Here is a 25,506-nt window from a genome sequence, read left to right as displayed (position 1 = left end):
TAATTCTGCATTTCGGAATATTCCGTATTTCGGAATATTTGGAAATGGGAGACTCAACCTGTATATCTCTTTATTCTTGCATCACTGAATAACAAGCATTAATGTAAACAAATATAGTTAAAATGTTCAGATATATTCCTTTTTAATTAATGTATATGGGAGTATTTGGTGCAATTATTATGTATTTGGAAGGCACAACAGTGCTCTGCAGCGTTGGATAGTGGGGAAAAGAGGACATAGAACAGGGACATACAAGGTAGACAAGATAAATGCAGACATGAAATCACTGGGTAGGGAGTGCCCTGCTCATGAGTGATATTACATTATAATAAGAAGGGGGCAAACTGAAACAAAAGAAGCAAGTGTGGCTCAGGATGGAAATTGAGGTAAGTTGTGAGGATGCATTAAATTTGGTGATATTGATAGGAGTAGGATGGAATCGGCATGATTTACCGCCAGACCCATGCCCGGCGGTAGGAATCCCGACAGCGGCATCCCAGCAGAGGAGGAAATTCCGATCGTCCAAGGTAAGTATTCTCTAACCTAATTCTACCCCCTAACCCTCCCTTACGGGTGCCTAACCCTAACCCCCCCCTTCCCCTAGCCTAAACCTAACCTCCCGGTGGGGTACCTAACCCAAAGTCCCCCCCGGGATCCCTAAACCTAACCCTTCCCCCCCGCGGCTATCCGCACTCAGCGCCCGGCATATGTCTAATGACAGTCTTTAGACCCTTGCCGGGATATGACAGTCGGGAAGCTGTCTGTCGGGATTAGGTCCGCCGGCTTCCCGACTGCATACCGAGTAGGATAAGTTCTAATGAAGAGGTGTAGAGTGTACAGTATGCTCTTATTAGCAGGGTTCTCCCTCTTTCTATCTCTTCTATGTAATTATGGGCCTGATTCAGATTTGGGAATAAAGCAAGAAGGAGCAAGTAACTGGGCACCTCGGTAAAACCATGCTGCACTGCAGATGGGGCAGATTTAAAATATGCAGAAAGATTTACATTTTGGAGGGGTTTATCCAAATTGAAATGTACATTGCAGTGTAATAATAAAGCTGCCCAGCAGTTGTGGGCTACGTGTAACAGCAGCCAGTATTTAAGTTACCCTGTATGCACAAAATGTATGTATTTGCATTTCTACATAGTTTGTCCAGGTGCAGTTACTTGCTCTTTTTTTACTTTATTCCCAACTCAGAATCAGGCCCCATGTCATCTGTGGATTATGATTATTTATATCTAATATGTACATTTGTAAACCATACTTACCAGCTGTGTGTGGTGGAGGGGATTTACATGTCATTGTGGCCCCGCTCCCAGCTGTTCAAAGTTGCTATTCAAAGCATTTTAAAGTGAAGGTGGGGCTAGGATCACATGAATCAATGCATATCACGTCATCCAACCTCCGGGTCTCCCACTGCAGTCAGCAAATGGGCGGCATCGGGAGAAGGAGCAACTTTGTTAGGAGACTAGGAGAGACCCCCTGAGATCGGGACTCTCCCGGGAGAGTTGGCAAGTATGTTGTAACTGTCTCTTTCTAATGTACCTACAGATTTTTGTTGTATGCTATTCGCCATGTACAACGCTGCAGAACCCTCGTGGCATCGTATAAATAAAACATAATAATAACACTGTACAACAAATTAATACTTTTAACTTGTTTCCTTTCTAAAAATAGTCATACATTACTAATTTGAGGTCAAGAAAAACTAAAATGATTTCAGAATGTTTTTACTAGCTCTATTTTTGAGCTACACTACTTGCACTATACTGGATGTGCATTAGTAATATAGTCATAGTGAGAAGCTATTTTAAAATAATCTGATATTTTTTTGATAGAAAATAAATAACAGTTGTTTTAATGTAATCAATCACAAATAAGAACACAAAACGAAACAAACATACAGAATACGAAACAAACATACAGCATACGAAACAAACATACAGCATACTAAAGTACTATCTAATATAGTGACCTATTCATGTGGGTGCTTTCTCTTTGCTTGTCGCTTGTACTCCTCTTCTGGGGCATCTCTTGTCACTGTCCAACAGTAGTGATCACCTACCCTGATATCTTTGTTCCATTGCTGAAATGTCTTGGTGGAATCGCTCACTATGCTTGTCACTCAGTGCACCACAGTTATCTTGTGTGGGTAATCCCGTGAATCGCATATATTTGAATAGGGGAGGGGACAAATAACTGATTCATTTAATTGGGTCATTAGGCCCCGCCCCCTCTGTGCGGAACGCAGATTGCTGGTAAGATTCTCTCCAGTCTGCCCACTTCACTAGGAATACCCCTACATCGTCATAAATGGGCTAGATCTCGGAACTCAGAGCTAACTGAGAGTTTTAAATGTCATATTCATTCTTTGCATGCTGAAATCAATTAGAAGTACGGCTATTTTCACATCGGAAACATTTTCATTGTTGTGCAGTGTAATGGGTTTACAGGGAAAGTGATTATTCTAAACACAATTTAACATATTAGTAATTAATTGATGTATACATTTTAAAATGGTATGGTTGTGAGTTTGTAATGTTTAAGTTTAGCTGGGTTTCATATGACAAAAATGTTTTCTTGTAGCAAAAAAATCAATAGTAGAATAATTACTTAATTACAGTGTTATGAACCTGGATGATCTGACAAGAAGAGGATTGTATCTCAGTGACATCCCCCTCCATGATGCTACCCGTGACCTGGTACTTCTGGGAGAGCAGTTTAGAGAAGAATATAAATTAACTCAAGAACTGGAAATCCTGACTGACAAGCTGCAGCACACCCTGAGAGCCCTGGAAGATGAGAAGAAAAAGACTGATACGTGAGCAATGTTTTAGCATTTTACAGTGACAGAATAATGATAGCAAAGCTGGCGCTGGAAATGTTTGGGCCACTTCAAAGCAGAAATTGCAGATTGCAGATACCTCTCTCCATTCTACTTTCAACGGTGACCTACTTATTGTGTACCACCATAAATGGCCCTACAAACAGAGATAGGAGCTGAATGTGACATATGGATACATCGATAGGAGCATGATATTTGCTTATTAAACCAATATCCAAATGCACCAGTCAGGAGTTGATTGAGGTCCCTAGTTCTTATTTTAACCATTTCATAAACTTGCAAATACAGAGCATTCATTAAGTTCATGCCCCCATTTATCAACAATTTATAACTCCTTTAGTGCTCGCTAAAGGGGTTATTCCAGGTTTCTGGATTTAACAAATTTAGATTACCGATGTTTGTCAAGCATTGCTCTTGCCATCTTTGAGATGGCGTTAGCGATGCAGGCCCCATTGCCGGGAATGGAGACCCGGCGGTACCTTTCCAGCTTCAGCAAAGCCTTCCAGACACTGCCAGATCCCCGTGTCATGCCGGAAGGGTAAGTTTTGTTAAATACCAGTCAATTTTTTGTTTGTATCACAGAGACACTAAAGGAAAAATGTCACTGGTGTTTAATATTGATAATAAATGGGGGTACTATAGTGTATACAGTCCTGAGGTAACTGTTTTACACCTTATTGACAACTTTTTATGTGCTTCCCCTCTCCTCATCACTAAACTGTTCTCTGGGTGATATATCATCATGTCCCATCTCTGTAAAATAAATGAATGTTCTAGGACATAATTTAATACATAAGCAAGATGCTAAAAAATAACATATATATATTAGGGATGTGCAGGCTCGGATAAGTTCGAGTTTGCACGTTGAGTTCGGATTTTTCCCTCCAAAAAAACGGAACTCAGAAAGAGGCTAAACGTCATCTTACATGGACGAACATCATCATTCCTGGACTTTTGTCCAGGAATGATGATGTTCGTCCATGTAAGATGACGTTTAGCCTCTTTCTGAGTTCCGTTTTTTTGGAGGGAAAAATCCAAACTCAACGTGCAAACTCGAACCTATCCGAGCCTGCACATCCCTAATATATATATATATATATATATATATATATATATATATATATATAATATATACTAATGCAGTATTTCTCAAACTCAGGGGCTGATTCAGACCCGCTTGCAAGCGCACAGCGCTCCCAAGCGAGTTGATGTTTGCCCTGTGCGCATGCCCCGCCTCCGGCAGGCGCATGCGCGAACCCCAGCGAGCGACTGAAGTTCAGTCGTTCCAGGGCTCGCTACAAGACGGGGCAGCTGTCGATGTTGATTGACAGCTGGCCCCGTTTTGTAGGCGGAGAGGGGGGGTGGTTAGGCAAACGCAGGCGTTCCCTTAGGAACGCCGGGCGTTTGTGGGCGGCCCTACTGACATCACTCCTTGACATTATTAATCACAAAATATAATCACTTTATATCCAGGAACCTCTCCAAATACAGACATTCTACTGACACTACGGCCTTGCTGCCGGTAACACCCCCTCTGTCACCACAGCACTCTGTGCATTGTTACTACACAGAACCCCCCTCCATGCCTGTTCTGACACTGTGAAGTGAGATAACATTGGTCAGAATATAAGGTACTGTAAGACTAGCACATACTTTTCCTCCAGCTCATTAATCTCCCCACTACACATTCCCTTTCATTAACTGTTTTATTACTGCAACCCTGACAGTAGCTCACCCTCAGCTCTCACCAGCGTAATCCCCTACAACTACATTTAACTTGCCAACCCTATAGGAGAGCATAGACTTTCATGTACTCTGAACAATGCACACTTGAACACATACATACAGGCATTCAGACACCTTTGTACATTGCTATTAAAATTCTTTAAATACCTTACCACTTTAACACCTAAAAAAATAGGAAAATGTGGCAATCCAGTGGTATAAGCTGCCATCCCTACACTTCTGATTGACATAAGTGTAGGGATAACAGCTTACACCATTGGATTGCCACATTTTCCTATGTGAACAAGACGCATTTGAAGGTTAAAAGACACACAAAAGACGCTCGGCGCTACCGAGGCACACGGAGCTCCAGCTTTATGTGTGGCGAGACTTGTAGCGTATGGAGGATAGATGTATGTGGACACATCTGTACATTTCTCAGTCTCATTTTCTTTCCATATGCAGCCTGCTGTACTCCGTTCTTCCTCCGTCTGTTGCTAATGAACTGAGACATAAGCGCCCAGTTCCAGCCAAAAGATACGACAATGTCACCATTTTGTTTAGTGGAATTGTGGGATTTAATGCTTTCTGCAGCAAGCATGCGTCTGGGGAAGGAGCCATGAAGATTGTAAACCTTCTAAATGACATCTATACAAGATTTGATATTTTGACTGACTCCAGGAAAAATCCTTTCGTCTATAAGGTAAAAGAAGCACAGGCTTTGGTGTACCAAATAACAAATGGATATTGTCCTATGATTTAGTAGCTACTGTGCATCAGAACTATTTAATAATAAACTCATGCGAAATATTACACAGAAATACTTTTCTGAACTATTTATTCCTATAGTATCAGTTGGTTTTCCATTATTGATATTGAATTAATAGAAATGACAAAGCCATTACTGCCTCACAGCACTGAGGTTGTGGGTTTGATTCCCACTAAGTCCCCACCTGTGTGGAGCTTTTATATTCTCCCCATGCATTAATCGGTTTCCTCCAGGGACTTTGGTTTCTTCCCACAATCCAAAAATATACTGGTAGGTTAATTGGCTCCTGGCAAGAAATTTTCCCTAGTGTGTGGTATAATCACTAAACAAGGCAATATCTTTATTTGCACTATATGAAATGATAGAGTGAAGTCCCTCCCCCACAACCTTTGTCCATGATAGAGTAGAGAGCAGCTATCTTCTCTGGTTTAGGGGAGCCAATTAGTCATGTCCAATCTCTAAAATAGAGCCCACCCACATTGTTTTTTGTTTGATGATTTAAATTTCTTTAAGTTTGTAATGTTTCTGGGCCCTGCACATGTAAGATAATTTTTTTTAACCGTTCAGTAATCACCACTTGTATCACATGACCTACTTGATTTATGTGGATGAGAGATCTATATATGAGATTGATATATGAAATTCAATACATCAAATAATGTTTGCAAATGTATATGTGTAAGTAGCAAAGATTATACCATGATGTAGCCTACTTTGAGACTTATACAGTAGGACCAGTTTAAAATAGGGGTGTGCACCGGCCACTTTTCGTGTTTTGTGTTTTGGTTTTGGATCTGGATCTTTCTTCGTGTTTTGGATCTGGATTGGTTTTGCCAAAACCACCCTTCCGTGTTTTGGGTTCTGGGTTTTGTGTTTTGGATCTGTATTTTTTTTTAAAAAAGCATAAAAACAGCTAAAATCACAGAATTTGTAGGTTTTTCTGCTCCTATGCTATTATTAACCTCAATAACCTTAATTTCCACTCATTTCCAGTCTATTCTGAACACCTCACACCTCACAATAGTGTTTTTATGTCCAAAACGTTGCACCGAGGTAGCTGGATGACTATGCTAAGCGATACGAGTGGGCGGCACAAACACGTGACCCATCTAGGCGTGAAACTGCAGTGGCAGACAGGATGGCAGTTTGAAAAACTAGGCCCCAAACTGTACATAATGCAAAGAAAAAAAAGAGGTGCAAGATGGAATTGTCCTTGGGCCCTCCCACCCACCCTTATGTTGTATAAACAGGACATGCACACTTTAACAAACCAATCATTTCAGCGCCAGGGTCTGCCACACAACTGTGGCTGAAATGATTGGTTCGTTTGGGCCCCCACAAAACAAGCTGGCAATTAATGTGTCCCTGCACAAACTGGCTCTATGGAGGCAAGATGTCATCCTCATCCTCCTCATCCACCGATTCCTCACCCTCTTCAGTGTGTACATCCTCATCCTCACAAAGTATTAACTCGTCCCCACTTGAATCCACCACCACAGGTCCCTCTGTACCTTCTGGAGGCTGGTCTCCCTGGAAGAGCTGATAATTCATTTTGATGAACATCATCTTCTCCACATTCTGTGGAAGCAACCTCCTACGCCTTTCGCTGACAAGGTTCCCGGCTGCACTAAACACTCTTTCGGAGTACACACTGGAGGGGGGGCAACTCAGGTAAAATAGAGCCAGTTTGTACAGGGGCCTCCAAATTGCCTCTTTTTCCTGCCAGTACAGGTATGGACTGTCTGCCATGCCTACTTGGATGCTGTCACCGATGTAATCCTCCACCATTCTGTCAATGGTGACAGTATCATATGCAGTGACAGTAGACATGTCAGAAATTGTTGCCAGGTCCTTCAGTCCGGACCAGATGTCCAAACTTGGTCCTGCCTGCCCTGCATCACCGCCAGCGGGTTGCTTAGGATACCTAAGTTTTTTCCTGGCAGCCCCAGTTGCAGGAGAAAATGAAGAAGGAGCCGTTGACGTGTCACGTTCCGCTTCAGCTGACAGTGTGTTCACCAGCAGGTCTTTGCACCTCTGCAGGCTTGTGTCGGCCGGAAAGAGAGACACCACATAGGCTTTAAACCTAGGATCGAGCACGGTGGCCAAAACGTAGTGGTCTGATTTCAACAGATTGACCACCCTGGAATCCTGGCAAAGCGAATGAAGGGCTTCATCCACAAGTCCCACATGCCGAGCGGAATCGCTCCGTCTTAGCTCCTCCTTCACTTTCTCCAGCTGCTTCTGCAAAAGCCTGATGAGGGGAATGACCTGACTCAAGCTGGCAGTGTCTGAACTGACTTCACGTGTGGCAAGTTCGAAGGGCTGGAGAACCTTGCACAACACGGAAATCATTCTCCACTGCGCTTGAGTCAGGTGCATACCCCCTCCTTTGCCTATGTCATAGGTGGATGTATAGGCTTGTATGGCCTTTTGCTGCTCCTCCATCCTCTGAAGCATATAGAGGGTTGAGTTCCACCGCGTCACAACCTCTTGCTTCAGGTGATGGCGGGGCAGGTTCAAGAGTGTTTGCTGGCGCTCCAGTCTTCGGCACGCAGTCGCTGAATGGCGAAAGTGGCCAGAAATTTTTCGGGCCACCCAAAGCGTCTCCTGCACGCCCCTGTCGCTTTTCAGAAAATTCTGCACCACCAAGTTTATTGTGTGAGCAAAACATGGGACGTGCTGGAATTTGCCCAGATGTAATGCCCGCACAATATTGGTGGCGTTGTCAGATATCACAAATCCCCAGGAGAGTCTAAGTGGGGTAAGCCACTGGGCGATGATTTCCCTCAGTTTCTCTAAGAGGTTGTCGGCGGTGTGCCTCTTACTGAAACCGGTGATACACAGCGTAGCCTGCCTTGTAACGAGCTGGCATTTCTGAGATGCTGCTACTGGTGACGCTGCTGCTGTTGCTGCGTAAGGTGATACATCTACCCAGTGGGCTGTCACAGTCATATAGTCCTTAGTCTGCCCTGTTCCACTTGTCCACATGTCCGTGGTTAAGTGGACATTGTGTACAACGGCATTTTTCAGGACACTGAGGACACTTTTTCTGACGTTTCTGTACAGTCTCGGTATCGCCTGCCTAGTGAAGTGGAATCAAGACGGGATTTGGAACCGGGGACACACTACCTCCATCAATTGTCTAAATCCCACTGCACTAATGGCGGATACCGGACGCACGTCTAACACCAACATAGCAGTCAAGGCCTCAGTTATACGTTTTGCTTCAGGATGACTGCTGTCGTACTTCATCCTCCTCGCTAAGGACTGTTGGAGGGTCAATTGTTTAGTAAAAGTAGTGGTGTTCCTACTTCCTCTCTGGGATGATGAACGACTCCCAGCAGCAGCAACAGCAGCAGCGGCAGCAGTAGGCGTAGCAATGCAGGATCCTCCGGAGGAATCCCGGATAGGAGAGTCAGTCATGCCAGTGACATGGCCTGCAGGACTACTTCCGATCCTAACTAAGGAGGAAATTGACGAGGAGGGAGTTGACGGTGTGGTTTGCAGGCGCTTGGATACAACAGGACAACGGGATTTAGGTGTCCCTGGACTGCTTACGGTCTTAGCCAAAGTTTCTGAACTTGACAGTAACTTTTTATGAACGCGCTGCAGGTGCCGTATAAGGGAGGATGTTCCTAGGTGGTTGACGTCCCTACCCCTACTTATTTCACCTTTACATATGGTACATATGGCAAGACAGTTGTTGTCCGGATTTGGATAGAAATATTGCCAGACCAAAGAGGTGGAATGTTTGGTCTTCTGCCCAGGCATGACCGTGATGGGCTTTTTCATCCCACGGACAACAACTGTCTCCCCCGGAGCCTGATTTAAACAAACCACATCACCATCAGAATCCTCCTCGCCAACTTCCTCCTCAGCGCCAGCTACACCAGTATCCTCATCCTGTTGTACTTCAACAGTGACATCTTCAATTTGCATATCAGCAAGTGGACTGTGGGTGCTCCTTTCAGCACTTGCAGGGGGCGTGCAAATGGTGGAAAGAGCCACCTCTTCCCGTCCAGTGCTGGGAAGGTCAGGCATCGCAACCACCACCACACTTGGACTCTCCTTGGGGATTTGTGATATCTTCTTAGAAAGCACAGTTCTTCACTGTGCTTTTGCCAGCTTAACTCTTTTGATTTTTTTAGTGGGAGGAGGGCTTCCATCGTCATGTGAAGCTGAACCACTAGTCATGAACATACTAGGGATCGACCTTAGCCGTTCCTTGCCACTCCGTGTCGTAAATGGCATATTGGCAAGTTTACGTTTCTCTTCAGCTGATTTAAATGTCTTTTTCAAGGTCATTTTCCTGAACTTTGCCATTTGGGATTGTATGTGCCCTCTACTATGACATTGGGCATCGGCCTTGGCAGACGACGTTGATGGCATGTTATCGTCTATGTCATGACTAGTGGCAGCAGCTTCAGCACTAGGAGGAAGTGGTTCTTGATCTTTCTCTATTTTATTTTTATCGGAGAAAGTTTGGTCCTCCATTTATGTTATATCGATTTGATATATACGTGCGGCTAAACACAGAAAATAATTTTTTTTGGGGTTTGGACTGGAGTGTACTTTGTGGGTTACAGCACCCTTTAACGGTCAAGCCAGCCGGCCCTTTACTTATGACACAGGCGCACGCTTGGCACTACTTTGTTGATGCACGTGCGGCTACTGCGCACACAATTCACAAACACAGAAAATAATTTTTTTTTGGTTTGGACTGGAGTGTACTTTCGGGGGTTACAGCACCCTTTAACGGTCAAGCCAGCCGGCCCTTTACTTATGACACAGGCGCACGCTTGGCACTACTTTGTTGATGCACGTGCGGCTACTGCGCACACAATTCACAAACACAGAAAATAATTTTTTTTTTGGTTTGGACTGGAGTGTACTTTCGGGGGTTACAGCACCCTTAACGGTCAAGCCAGCCGGCCCTTTACTTATGACACAGGCGCACGCTTGGCACTACTTTGTTGATGCACGTGCGGCTACTGCGCACACAATTCACAAACACAGAAAATAATTTTTTTTTGGTTTGGACTGGAGTGTACTTTCGGGGGTTACAGCACCCTTTAACGGTCAAGCCAGCCGGCCCTTTACTTATGACACAGGCGCACGCTTGGCACTACTTTGTTGATGCACGTGCGGCTACTGCGCACACAATTCACAAACACAGAAAATAATTTTTTTTTTGGTTTGGACTGGAGTGTACTTTGGGGGTTACAGCACCCTTTAACGGTCAAGCCAGCCGGCCCTTTACTTATGACACAGGCGCACGCTTGGCACTACTTTGTTGATGCACGTGCGGCTACTGCGCACACAATTCACAAACACAGAAAATAATTTTTTTTTTGGTTTGGACTGGAGTGTACTTTCGGGGGTTACAGCACCCTTAACGGTCAAGCCAGCCGGCCCTTTACTTATGACACAGGCGCACGCTTGGCACTACTTTGTTGATGCACGTGCGGCTACTGCGCACACAATTCACAAACACAGAAAATAATTTTTTTTTGGTTTGGACTGGAGTGTACTTTCGGGGGTTACAGCACCCTTTAACGGTCAAGCCAGCCGGCCCTTTACTTATGACACAGGCGCACGCTTGGCACTACTTTGTTGATGCACGTGCGGCTACTGCGCACACAATTCACAAACACAGAAAATAATTTTTTTTTTGGTTTGGACTGGAGTGTACTTTGGGGGTTACAGCACCCTTTAACGGTCAAGCCAGCCGGCCCTTTACTTATGACACAGGCGCACGCTTGGCACTACTTTGTTGATGCACGTGCGGCTACTGCGCACACAATTCACAAACACAGAAAATAATTTTTTTTTTGGTTTGGACTGGAGTGTACTTTCGGGGGTTACAGCACCCTTAACGGTCAAGCCAGCCGGCCCTTTACTTATGACACAGGTGCACGCTTGGCACTACTTTGTTGATGCACGTGCGGCTACTGCGCACACAATTCACAAACACAGAAAATAATTTTTTTTTTGGTTTGGACTGGAGTGTACTTTCGGGGGTTACAGCACCCTTAACGGTCAAGCCAGCCGGCCCTTTACTTATGACACAGGCGCACGCTTGGCACTACTTTGTTGATGCACGTGCGGCTACTGCGCACACAATTCACAAACACAGAAAATAATTTTTTTTTGGTTTGGACTGGAGTGTACTTTCGGGGGTTACAGCACCCTTTAACGGTCAAGCCAGCCGGCCCTTTACTTATGACACAGGCGCACGCTTGGCACTACTTTGTTGATGCACGTGCGGCTACTGCGCACACAATTCACAAACACAGAAAATAATTTTTTTTTTGGTTTGGACTGGAGTGTACTTTCGGGGGTTACAGCACCCTTAACGGTCAAGCCAGCCGGCCCTTTACTTATGACACAGGCGCACGCTTGGCACTACTTTGTTGATGCACGTGCGGCTACTGCGCACACAATTCACAAACACAGAAAATAATTTTTTTTTGGTTTGGACTGGAGTGTACTTTCGGGGGTTACAGCACCCTTTAACGGTCAAGCCAGCCGGCCCTTTACTTATGACACAGGCGCACGCTTGGCACTACTTTGTTGATGCACGTGCGGCTACTGCGCACACAATTCACAAACACAGAAAATAATTTTTTTTTTGGTTTGGACTGGAGTGTACTTTGGGGGTTACAGCACCCTTTAACGGTCAAGCCAGCCGGCCCTTTACTTATGACACAGGCGCACGCTTGGCACTACTTTGTTGATGCACGTGCGGCTACTGCGCACACAATTCACAAACACAGAAAATAATTTTTTTTTTGGTTTGGACTGGAGTGTACTTTCGGGGGTTACAGCACCCTTAACGGTCAAGCCAGCCGGCCCTTTACTTATGACACAGGTGCACGCTTGGCACTACTTTGTTGATGCACGTGCGGCTACTGCGCACACAATTCACAAACACAGAAAATAATTTTTTTTTTGGTTTGGACTGGAGTGTACTTTCGGGGGTTACAGCACCCTTAACGGTCAAGCCAGCCGGCCCTTTACTTATGACACAGGCGCACGCTTGGCACTACTTTGTTGATGCACGTGCGGCTACTGCGCACACAATTCACAATCACAGAAAATAATTTTTTTTTGGTTTGGACTGGAGTGTACTTTCGGGGGTTACAGCACCCTTAACGGTCAAGCCAGCCGGCCCTTTACTTATGACACAGGCGCACGCTTGGCACTACTTTGTTGATGCACGTGCGGCTACTGCGCACACAATTCACAAACACAGAAAATAATTTTTTTTTTGGTTTGGACTGGAGTGTACTTTCGGGGGTTACAGCACCCTTAACGGTCAAGCCAGCCGGCCCTTTACTTATGACACAGGTGCACGCTTGGCACTACTTTGTTGATGCACGTGCGGCTACTGCGCACACAATTCACAAACACAGAAAATAATATTTTTTTTGGTTTGGACTGGAGTGTACTTTCGGGGGTTACAGCACCCTTAACGGTCAAGCCAGTCGGCCCTTTACTTATGACACAGGCGCACGCTTGGCACTACTTTGTTGATGCACGTGCGGCTACTGCGCACACAATTCACAAACACAGAAAATAATTTTTTTTTTGGTTTGGACTGGAGTGTACTTTCGGGGGTTACAGCACCCTTAACGGTCAAGCCAGCCGGCCCTTTACTTATGACACAGGCGCACGCTTGGCACTACTTTGTTGATGCACGTGCGGCTACTGCGCACACAATTCACAAACACAGAAAATAATTTTTTTTTGGTTTGGACTGGAGTGTACTTTCGGGGGTTACAGCACCCTTTAACGGTCAAGCCAGCCGGCCCTTTACTTATGACACAGGCGCACGCTTGGCACTACTTTGTTGATGCACGTGCGGCTACTGCGCACACAATTCACAAACACAGAAAATATATTATTTTTTTAGCACTTGGGGGGAGCACCCCTGATGGACAGAGCACCCCCTGGACAACACTACAGCACTCCTTTAGGACTGGGACACTGCACAGGACTTTGGAGTGGACACAGCCCCTATGGAGAACTGACTGCACAACACAGTCCAGCCAGCCCCTATGGACTTTGAAGTAGTGGACACAGCCCCTATTAACAACAGCAGCACAGCACAACACAGCCAGCCCCTATGGACTTTGAAGTAGTGGACAACAGCAGCACTACACTACACTACACTACACAGCCCTAACTCCCACCCTCCCTCTTCACTGTCCACAGCCGAGTGAGAAAATGGCGCCGACGCGGGTACTTTATATAGGATCCAAAACCCGCGAGACTCGGAAGGCGGGATGATGACGTTTTGCCTCGATTTCAGATCCGAGTCAGGCGGGAAAAGTCGAGCCTGACTCGGATCGGACTCGGATCGGGGGGGCTCGGGGGGGTTCGGATTTCAGAAATCCGAACCCGCTCACCCCTAGTTTAAAAGAAATAAAACAAAAATATGCAGAGTAGTGAATGCTTGGAAGAAGTTTCCAGCAGATGTAGAGTATGAAACAACACTATTGTAGTAATGTAAACCTAATCCCAGGAAAGTTCTTGTTTGAAAGTGGTTTGCTCATACCACAAACATGTTAAGATCCTCAAACCATCAAAATTCCATTGCATTTCTGACCTTGTCAAACAAGTCAAGCATCTCTAGCTGCATACCTCCCAAATGTCCTGCTTCATGTGGGACAGACCTGATTTGGGATTCTGTCCCTCTGTCCTTATAAAGGCAGCAATATGTTGGAAGTTGGGCAGTATGAACCGTTCACTGCTGTACAGCAGAACAGCGGTGAGCAGGTGTGACCAGTGTTAATTTTGACAATGATTTTTAAATTTAGTTTTAGGGGTATATTTACTAACATTCGATTTTGCATTTTGAGTGAATTATCATTCGATTTGCATTCGATTTTTGCATTTGGGTGTTTTACTAAAGGCCAAATCTAATGTAAAAACGAATTTTACTCAAATCGAACTCAAATCGAACATCAGAAAAACATTGGTACTTTTACATAGACCAACACACAAATCCCTTATTTACTATCATTCGATTTGAATTCAAACACCAAATCGAATTTCAAATCCCCAAATGAATAGACCTGCTTCATGCTATTGATTTGAGCATGAACAGGTAGGATTTACACAGATAAATGCATAAATCAGTGAGATGCATACATGTATCTTACTGTAAATAGCTCAGGAAGAGTTAAATGTAAAAAAAAAAGACATGCCCCCCCCCCCCCCCTCCTAAAACAGAACCAGCCCCGGACTTTTCATAGCCAGTCCTGGCTGTCTAAATACAGGGGAAAAAAATGTAAGGTTCCACTGTACTTAGTGGAACCAGCACTTTGCTCTGGGAACCAGTTATGGTTCTGGACGTACAGGGAAAAAAATGCGTAGAGTTCCCCTGTAAGCTCCAGAACCAGCACCGACCCTTTCTAGAGGGGGACTGATGCCACAGACAGGGGAGCCCTATCACCGAGCCCCCCAGCCGCAGCATCAGCCCTGACCTCTAGTCAGCCCAGGCCAGGGATCCCTGGGGAGTTGGGGACCCCCCCAACAAAGGGTTCCCCCTCTCCAGGGCACCCCTAGCGGTGGGTTGATAGTGTAGGTGTAGTGTAAAAAAAGTAGTTTAAAAACATTGTCTTTACAATAGAAGTGCAGGTCCCAGCAAACCTCCCCCGCATGCTGGTACTTGGGGAACCACAAGTACCAGCATGCGGGGCATTAAGGGCCCGCTGGGACCTGTAGTTCACCTGTAAAGAAATGTTTAAAAAAACACAACACACACCATGAAAGTACAGTTTTAATCCATACATACACACTCACACATACTCACCTACATTACCTGGAATGGTCCACTTGTCCCTGTAGGCATCCAAGGTCTTCTTAAAACAAAAAAACAAAAAACGCGAACCATGCAACTGATAACAACCAGGATGGTTGTTATCTCCCAAATTAAGCGCTCAGAGACGGCTCTAGCCTTTGTAGAGCCGTATCTGAGCGTTCATTGACTGAGAGAGGTCAGCCCTTGCCTCTCTCAGCCAATGAATGCTCCTTCATTGAAGTCAATGATGGGAACCGCAAAGTAAACTTTAGTTACCCTGTGGCTCTCCATTGACTTCAATGGAGGAGCCGTTCATTGGCTGAGAGAATTACTGTATGGAAACTCTACTGGACAAGTGGACCGATGCTTCAGGGATACATAGGTGAGTATGAGTATGTGTGTGTGCGTGTGTGCGTACATGTGTGAGTGCATGTATGTTTAATAAAATTATACTGTGTACAGTGTGTGTTTCCTTTTTTAATATTGCTTGTGCAGTGGAACTTCAGGTACGAGTGGGCCCTTAATGTCCCGTATGCTGGTACTTGTGGTTCTCCGAGTACCAGCATGCGGGGGAGGCTTGCAGGGACCTGCAGTTCCACAGCAAAAGACAATACTTAAAACTTTATATAATGCACTACATTTACACTATCAACCCGCCACCCACCGCTCAGGGGTGGCGGGGATAGCCCTAGGTTATCAACCTAGGCTAGGGGTGCCCTGGAGATGGGGACCCCTTTACTGGGCTGACTAGTGGTCAGGGCTTATGCTGCGGCTGGGGGGCTCGGTGATAGGGCTCCCCTGGCTGTGGCCTCAGTCCCCCACTAGAATGGGTCCGGTGCTAGTTCTAGATCTTACAGGGAAACACTACGCATTTTTTTCTCTGTAAACCCAGAACCAGGACTGGTTCCCAGAGCCCAGTGCTGGTTGTATTAAGTACAGTGGAACCCTACGTATGTTTTTCCCTGTACTTAAATAACCAGGACTGGCTATGAAAAGTCCGGGGCTGGTTCTGTTTTGGGGGGTACCCCACGTCATTTTTTTTTACAACATTAACTATTTATAAGCTTGTAACAGTAAGATACATGCATGCATCTCACTGATGTACAGTATGCATGAATCTGTGTGAAAACGAACTGCTCATGCTGAAAGTGAAAGCATGAAACAGTTCGATTCAGTCGGGGATTTGCAGTTCGGTCTCAAATCTAATGTTAGTAAATGAGGGATTTGAACTTTCGATTTGAGTCGGTTTGAGGTGAGCTAAATTGAACTACAAAACGAAAGTCAAATTGAGTCTTATTAAATTTACCCCCAAGTCTTAGTCGCTTATTTAAAATTGTAGTTGGTTTAAAGTAGGGGTGAGCGGGTTCGGTTTTACTCGGATTTGCTCGGATCTTTAAACAGCATTTTATTGGCTATCGCCTGTCATGTGTTTTGGATAGCCAATATAATAAATCCGAATTTGCGGTAAAGTGGCGATAAGAACTGAGTAAATCCGAGTAAAACCGAACCCGCTCACCCCTAGTTTAAAGTCACATTTTAGTCTCTCTTTTTTGCTTTGTTTTAGTCAAGATTTAGTCAGTGGACCTCAGATTTCATTTTAGTCTAATGTTTTAGTTCTAATTTTTGCAAACAGTTTAATGATGATAATGTAATGGATTTTACTGAAGAACTTTTCTCTAACATTCCCTTGAGAACTTGAAGTCAGCATATCTTTAACTATGTGTTTAGTAATCTAGGATCAGTAGACTGAGTGAGAATGTGTTACATGCTGCATTAATGTAGTACTTTTCCCATATATCATATACAAATTAATGCCCTAAGTTTTGTGCAAAACACAATCATATATCCTTCACACAGGTTTATATTCTGCAAATATCTAGAACACATACTTGTTCTTTAAACATTTTAAATAACCCTACTTCAAATATAGAAATAAGTGTATGTACAGTGTTAAGTTTGACAAGGATTTTAAATGTAGTTTTAGTCTTAGTCGCTTCTTTAAAATGTAACAGATTTCGTCATCATTTTCATTATTACTGTAATTATTAATTTATATTATAGTTACAATTTAGTCCTCAAAAAAAATGTCGTAGACGATTACTTTTAGTTCAAATTTTCATCCACAAAATTAACACGGTTAACTGTGAATTGTTTAACACAATTAAAAATGTCCATGAAATTTCCATTTAAAGGGAAGAGGCAGCTCTGTAGCGCCCCCTGTGATATGTGGCCAAACCCCTTTGTCATACATGAAGCTGCGGGGCACACGCTGTTGCCCCGGTTTCTCCACATGAAATTTTGGTAGGTATACTATGTAGCTGTGAGACTAAAATCATTAATAAGTAAAATTAGTAGACTAGGCAAACTAATAGTTTCTATCTTCTGTCAATAATATATGTCTTTGTTCCATTTAACAGTAGTTTTATTTTACCATTTAAGCCAGAAGAGTTTAAATAAACTACAGTATTGCCATAATTACTCAGGTGACTAGATGTGTGATGTTTTTGTGATTCATTTGATTCCTATCCCTTCTGTTTTTTTCCAATCCAAAAAATGACAGCCAGTATCCCATGACCCTAACAGTTCTTTGATCAATATTCAGATCTGCTGGAGTAAGTCATATAGAAAGTAGTTGTGATATATTGTAATGTCTGCAGTCCCCAGAAATATATACATATATCATTTATTTTTTAAGGTTGAAACAGTTGGAGACAAATACATGACAGTGAGTGGTCTTCCCGAGCCATGTGTGCACCACGCTCGCTCCATTTGTGACCTGGCCTTAGACATGATGGAAATTGCTGGGCAGGTTCAAGTCGATGGGGAATCTGTGCAGGTATATATTCAAGTGTTATTCCATTAGGAATACGTTGCATGTAAATAATAACATACACATAAAATGGAATCAAGCTCTTATAGAAAACAAGCAGATATGTAGCCATAAAGTATGATGCCCAGGACGGGACACCCTTCCCTCATCTTCTCCCCCCCCAACGCTGTCTCTCCTTCAACCAACACATTAGCTCCATCCAGCATCTCAATTTAATTTTTTCAAACATTAAGTTTATTTTCAAATGTTTTACCTATATAATGTTAAAGAGATATTAACCTGAAATTTTATGTTGTATTTATTGGATCTAATTAAACATTTTATTCTTAGCTGTTATTTATTTTTCTTAAAGGAATCATTTCATAAGTCAGTTTTCCTGTTTGGAGCTGGCTATGATCTGGCTTGCCTATGGCAATTAATGCAACATCCACTGCTCTCCTCACTTATAATGTTCATTGGACTTATATTAGGTCACCCCCTTTAGGCCATCTGTATCTGGCCATTACCTGCTCACCTTTCTTTATGTATCCATATTGCAGTGAGCATAAAAGTGCTCAAAAAGGGCCTGATTCAGAGATGCGCGCTATTGCAGCCTCAACTGCGTCTTCTGCTGCAGCACGACCGCGTCATTATGCTTACGCCGCAGCAGAAGGGATTTGTACAGTGACGCCCACCGGCTTCTGCACTAATCCGCCGCTGTGCACATTAAGACGCGCCATCGGATGTATCGGTTCCACCATCATCAGCATGCACCATCGTAGATTGCACAAGTCCTATAGCAGGTGCAATGTTTCCATCTGCAACTGCACCTGGCCAGCCACCTTCCCTGTTACCACCCAGAAACGCCCACTGGAACTGCTTCCCTATGCTGCCAAAGCCGTTCTGCGGCTCCCAACGGTAATCTACTGCACACATACGTAGTGCGGCTCAGACGCATGCACTGACTGAAAACATTGGAAACTTGCGGGCGGCAATGACTCTGCTTCCATCACTGCATCAGGCCTTAAGTCAGAAGATTCATAAGTAAACTCTCTACTTATGTTAATCCGGCACTAATTCCTCGTATATTTATGTATGTATGTATACTTGGCCAATAAAGCTGAATCTAACTGAATTTTATTTTCCTGGGAATTCCTACTTAATTCTGCTTCTGCTCAATATAAAGATCTGTTTGCCCAGTATCTATTTCCTCCTTCCTAGATCACAATTGGTATACATACAGGAGAGGTGGTGACAGGTGTAATCGGCCAGAGAATGCCACGCTACTGCCTATTTGGAAATACTGTCAATTTGACCAGCAGAACGGAGACAACGGGTGAGAAGGGAAAGATCCATGTATCTGAATACACCTACAGGTATGGCATTATAAAGGAAGTAATGAGAAATGGATTTTAACTATACAGGTTGAGTCTCCCATATCCAAAATGCTTGGGACCAGGGGTATTTTGGATAACGGAATATTCCGTATTTTGGAATAATTGCATATCATAATGAAATATCTTGGGAATGGGACCCCAATATACACACAGAATGCATTTATGTGTTATGTGCACCTTATACACATAGCCTGCAGGTAATTTTATACAATATTTTCAATAATTTTCTGGCTCAAGCAAAGTTTATGTACATACATGAAATAAATTTATGTTTCATTTACACCCTATACACACAGCCTGAAGGTAATTTATACCATATTTTTAATAATTTGTGCCTTAGACAAAGTTTGTGTACATTGAACCATCAAAAATCAAAGGTTTTATTATCTCAGTCATGCCAAAATTATTCCGTAATTCGGAATATTCCGTATTTCGGAATATTTGGATATGGGAGACTCAACCTGTATTACAAGAAAATCACAATAAGGATATGTTAATAAGATATACAATTTTAAGACTTTTATAACCAGTATCACACACACAGTCAGTAGTATGTACTGTAATACTACTGTATTATATTCAGTGACTCACTCATCTTGCTATGATACTTCTCCTATTTGGTATATTGGTGATGGTGTAGTGAACATCTTCATGAGTAATATAATACTAAAAACAATGACACCAGTGACTTGCTGTTCTGATGCAGCAGTTTGCATAGTTCAATAAAAATTCTGTACCATACAGAACGTTCCTGAAATATATTAATAGAAAGCCCAACATTGCAATATAAAGGTATGCAGATGGTACACAAATCAGTTTTAACACATACCTAACATTATGATCATTTGTCAAGATTATTTTCTATTACAAATATATAATCTAAAATTGTCTATATATCTTCTGCACAAAGAATAGGGGTGATGGGGTGGTCTTTCTCAATTTGCATACTTTAGCCACCAGCATTATAGAAGTTTTGCCAAAAGAGTGAAGAAAATAGGGGTGGGGGAGGCAAAACAATATGCGCACTTTAACTGACCTAAAAGGTTACATATTACATATGAAACATGGCATTGAAATGCAGTGTATTGCGACATTCCAGTGCGGTTATGCCTAAAGGTTACATTTGATGGAACATAGTTAGAACGTACAACCAATTTACTTGGGAAATTGTTAATTAGACTGCTGAAGTGAATAATAAAGCTTGGTTAATCAAACTGAGCATTCTGCTATGGGAAGTAGTTATGAGACCGACGGGCGCTATGCCGCAGGTCTCAATACCGACAAGGAAATCCTGACAAGGAACTTAAGATATGTGTTGAAATACCGACGCCTATCTTAATCCCAATGCCGAAGGACGCCAACCCGAGTGAGGTAAGTCTATGGCGCCCCTAGCTTTAGCTGCACGCGCGGGGGGTTAGGTGTAGGGAGCTTATCGGGGTTGGATTTTGGTGAGGTTAAGGTTAGGCACACCCCCGGGAGGGTTAGGTTTAGGCTGCGCTAAGGGGGAATTGTGGTTAGGCACCCCTGGGGGGAGGTTAGGGTTAGGCACCACTAAGGGAGGGTTAGGAGGGGAAGAGGGATAGTGTTAGGATACTTTTCTGCCCTGTTGGGATCTTCTCCCTTCGGGCTACCGGCGTCGGGACCAGTGGCGTAACTAGGGCAGGGCGAGCGGGGTGCGTGCCCTGGACGCCGTGGGACCAGCAGCACGGGGGGGCGCCTGCCGGCCACGGTCCGGCCCGCCCTAGTTAGCAGTGAGTGCGGTCAGCACTACACATTTACACAGGACCGGCGCTAGGCTTCCAGCGCCGGTCCTGTGCTGCACAGCTGAGCCCGTTCCCTTCCCCTGAGCGCTTGCCCAATAGCGCCAGGAGGCGGGCTCAGGCTGTGCATAACACACGCATCGCTGCTAGCGCTGACGGCGATGCGTGTGTTAAACAGCAGCCAATGAGAGTCAGATAGACTCTCATTGACTGCTGCAGCACCCACTGCAAGAGCCGGGCTTCTGTCCGGCTCCTGCAGTGGGTAATGGAACAGACGTCATGACATCATGACGTCTCTCCCATAATGCTGAGTGTGCCAGCGCGGGAGGACTGGCAGGTGGCGGCAGGAGCAATGTTGCGGCCTGGAGCAGCAGCGTGGATTCAGGTAAGTATATTTGTATATATATTTTTTTTAAACCTGTCTGAACTACTGGGGGCACAACGGGGGAGGGGGGTGGCTACTACTGGGGGGACCTCTACAGGGGATGGGGGCACAACAGGGGAAGTTGGGGTGGCTACTACTGGGGGCACCATTACTGGGAGGACCTCTACTGGGGGGGGAATTACTACTGGGGGCACTTAATCGGGAGGGGGAACCTCTACAGGGGACTATTACCCGGGGCACTATATCAAGGGCACTGCATTGTGGGGACTGCTACTGGGGGCACTGCATAAGGGGGAACACTACATGGGCCACTGCATTTGGGGGGACCACTACTGGGGGCACTGAATAAGGGGAACTAATTGGGAGCTGTATAAGGGGGACCACTGCTATGGGCCTGCATAAGAGCGACCACAACTGCATACTGGGGGTACTGTATAAGGGGCACTACTGGGGTTAAGGTGCATATGGATAGGAATGTTCAGCGTGAAAATAAAGGTGTTTCATGTTGACACGCCCCATTTTTAAGTGACCACACCCATTTTTTGCCGCGTGCTCACATATGGAGGGTGGGAGCTCCCTTTTCAAAATTGCCCTGGGCTTCAAATACCCTAGTTACGCCACTGGTCGGAACTTCATACCCATTCCTTCAGTTATCCCTTTCAATTTCCATTATTCATTTTCTCTTGTATTTCTATTTGATCACGTGTGGAATCGATCAGTGTGCATAGGGTACTTATACTGTGGTGAAGACTGCAAGTGTTTAGGAAGTTTAGGCCTCTGTGCACTGCCCCTACATTACATCTAAAGTAGATAGATAACGTTCTTCTTATCAATACTACAGTTTTTCTGGTAAATTAGTTTGTTGAGCAATTCACAAGTTTCAAAATAAATGAATGACCAATCGGCTCGGCTGCCATAAATAGTAATAATGAACTCTTACATAGTCATTGTTGTCAACATCTTCAAATATTACCCAGGAAGACTTTATTGTAGAAATGGTGCACCAAAGCACTCGCCTTTAATAAATATAAACTTAAAAAGCCTAGAAATTAGGGATTTGTGCAGTTAGTCAGTATTGAGGGCCTGATTCACTACGGATCGCAATTCTGCTTATACGCACGCACCGCAGTTGCTAATATCAGTGGTGCTCTTTAAATGTCTGCATTCACATTGCGATCGCATCCTGATATAAGGACGCCCAGTTCCCCTCACTCACATCCGTATACTAGGGCAACATAGTGAAACAAATCGGTAACATCAAGTAACATCGGACCCATATGCACAGTTAAGGCAGGTCAGACCTCACTCAGGAATTGCTAACTTCTGCTCACGCTATGAGGCCTCAGGCGGTGTCTGGTATCGCAGTGGGTACTCTATGCGCGCCCATGCTATGGCGTTGAAACACACTGGAATGCCAGTGTTCGCCCGACCACCCCCCCGTCACCACCCACAAATGACACTTCCTGGCAATCACTCTGCTCTGGTTCTGCGTAGCCTCCACAAAAGTTCCCTTTGCAGTTGCTAGTTCGCGCATGTGCACTGCGATGCATACGTAATGCGAATGAATCAACCGATTGTGTGCGTATTAGCAACTGCGTTCCTTGCTGAATCAGGCCCTGAATATGTACAAACATTTCCAGGCAAAAACCTCTAAAATCTGCCACTGTCCCTGGAATCTCCTTGTGGGTTATGGAAAGGTACTGTATACAGTACATAAGAAAAGCTTAGAGAAAGAGGTGTATCGTGTGTGAAGAATCTGTGGCTGGAAAATATATTGAGACACTTGTAACTAAATATCAGGCCCATCAAGCTTGATTTACGGCCACCTTATACCATGCATGGAGGAGTGCAAAATTCTTTACTCAAACATTTGTGTGGTAAAATGATTTGTGAGCAGCCTAATTGTCTGGTCACAGAGAGGTAAAGGGCTGAAGTTTCCTATTTCCAGATATGAAATACCATGCAATGCAAACCTGCTCCCTTTATGCCAAGCTTTTTCAGCCGATAAAAATGTCACACGAGCTGCCATGAAACTCCTCTCCTGTATGTCTCATTTCTGCAGTGTGAGTAATCTCTGCTGATATGATTTCAATGCTTTCCTCTAAGAATAATGTTCCCTCTGCCATTGGATCTCATTTAAATATCTGGGCCTGCAGAAAGAAATCTCATATTACAGCAATGGCCAAAAGTTTTGAGAATGACACAAGTATTGGTTTTCACAAAGTTTGCTGCTTCAGTGATTTTAGACCTTTTTGTCAGATGTTACTATGGTATTGTGATAGGATCACTGGTAAAGTGGTCTGTGGCAGGTAAATTTGTCCCAGATTCCTGTCTTTTGTGTTTTAAACCCCCAGGAGAAAGTCTGCAGTGTAGCAGGCTTGAGTTTCGGCTTTTTGAAAAGCCGGTTTGGGACCTGGGGGTTGTGGGTGAGAAGAGAGGGAGGGCTCCACCTACGGCCACTCCAGGTTTTGGTTTTCGCAGCCTGGTATCAGGCTTGTTAGTTTTCCACCTGAGAGTGGCCAATATAAGCCTAGTGTGTTTAGGGCTGATTGTCTCACCTGGGAGAGCAGACAGGGAGTTTGCTCAGAGACACTTGGATACCTAACTGTGAGTGTTGTGCTGTGCTTTTGTTGCTGGCGAGGGCATTAGGCCCTGCCAGGTTCTGGTAGTGAGGGAACTACCTGTGAAGTTAGTGCCCCGACAGGGCTAGAATTTATATTTATGTTTTCTTTATGTTTCTGACATTGTACAATAAAGACTGGCGCCGACCAGCTTGTACTTGCATCCAGACTGGTGTGCTGCTTCCCTGCTGCTGTGTGTGTGTGTAAGGAAGGAGTCCTCTACCCAGGAGAGGGACCCCCTAACCTAACTGTGTCACAATATGGTGGAGAATGCGGGCATCCACACACACTGAAGTTGCAGCAAGAGGAAAACTTTCCATTTAAAAATTAAAGGGACAGACACCCACTTTGTGAGTGTGGAAATAACACTGTGTCCTTGGAGTCCCATAGAGGAGGCATCAGCCAATGCTCAGAGAGGCAAGGTTCAGCTTCCAATCTACACCCCAGGACAAAATGGAGGAAATTATTAAGGCCTTGCTCCAAGCTACAGCAGCTCAGCAGGAAGCTACCAGAGCTCAGCAGGAGACTAACAGACTTCAACAGGTCGCCATTGAGGAAACCCGCCAGGCCTTAGCGGAAAACAGCCAGGCCATAAAAGAGGTGGTACAGCACCTGATCGCCCGGCCCAGAGATGTTGGTACTAGTCCTCCCACCACCACTCACTCTGTACGAGCCAGTCACTTCCTCCAGAAGATGACTTCGGGCGATGATGTGGAGGCCTATCTCACCGCATTTGAAAGAACGGCTGAAAGGGAGAGTTGGCCCAAGGAGCAGTGGGCCAGTCTGGTGGCACCTTTTTTGTCTGGGGAGCCACAAAAGGTCTATTTTGACTTATGCCTGGCTGATGCCAAGGACTATAAAAAACTAAAACAGGAGATCCTAACTCGCTTGGGAGTCACCACCTTTGTTCGTGCCCAACGGGTCCACCGCTGGGAGTTCCATAAGGTCAAGCCTCCACGTTCACAGATGCATGACCTCGACCATCTGTCCTCAAAATGGATACAGCCCGAGACGCTGACGGGACCACAGATCGTGGAAAGGGTCGTGATGGACCGGTACCTGCGATCATTACCTGTGACGCTGCGCAAGTGTATGAGCCATGCAGACCCTAAGTCCGCGGACCAGTTGGTCGAGCTGGTGGAGAGGTACGTGGCGGCTGAGGAGCTGATGAGTATGCCCCACCGACCCCCGATGGCGCACCGGCGAACTCCCACAGACACTGGTAAGACTGTTCCAGGGGAGAAGGGTGCTGGGCGGTGGAATGTACCTAAGACTGAGGGTATAGAACCTGGAGACAGGCCTGGAAGGTTCTTGCCCCGTAAACGACTAGACATTAATATGACTCAGTGTTTCCAATGTGGTGGCTTCGGCCATATTGCCGCTAATT

General features: G+C 44.7%; 1 protein-coding gene across 2 annotated transcripts in view; it reads left to right on the top strand.

Moving 5' to 3' along the window:
* Positions 1-25,506, top strand: part of GUCY1B1 (guanylate cyclase 1 soluble subunit beta 1) — a 97,840-nt gene that overhangs the window by 60,795 nt on the left and 11,539 nt on the right. For both annotated transcript variants that reach the window (XM_088475358.1, XM_088475359.1), the window contains 4 exons: positions 2,624-2,821; positions 5,036-5,273; positions 17,843-17,983; positions 19,178-19,332. In XM_088475358.1, coding sequence (XP_088331484.1) covers positions 2,624-2,821; positions 5,036-5,273; positions 17,843-17,983; positions 19,178-19,332 — 732 coding nt within the window. The remainder of the gene's footprint in view (positions 1-2,623; positions 2,822-5,035; positions 5,274-17,842; positions 17,984-19,177; positions 19,333-25,506) is intronic.

Source organism: Taudactylus pleione, unplaced genomic scaffold (genome assembly GCF_031769625.1).
Source record: "Taudactylus pleione unplaced genomic scaffold, aTauple2 ptg000170l, whole genome shotgun sequence".
Classification (NCBI taxonomy): domain Eukaryota; kingdom Metazoa; phylum Chordata; class Amphibia; order Anura; family Myobatrachidae; genus Taudactylus; species Taudactylus pleione.
This window is presented reverse-complemented; position numbering and strand designations above follow the sequence as displayed.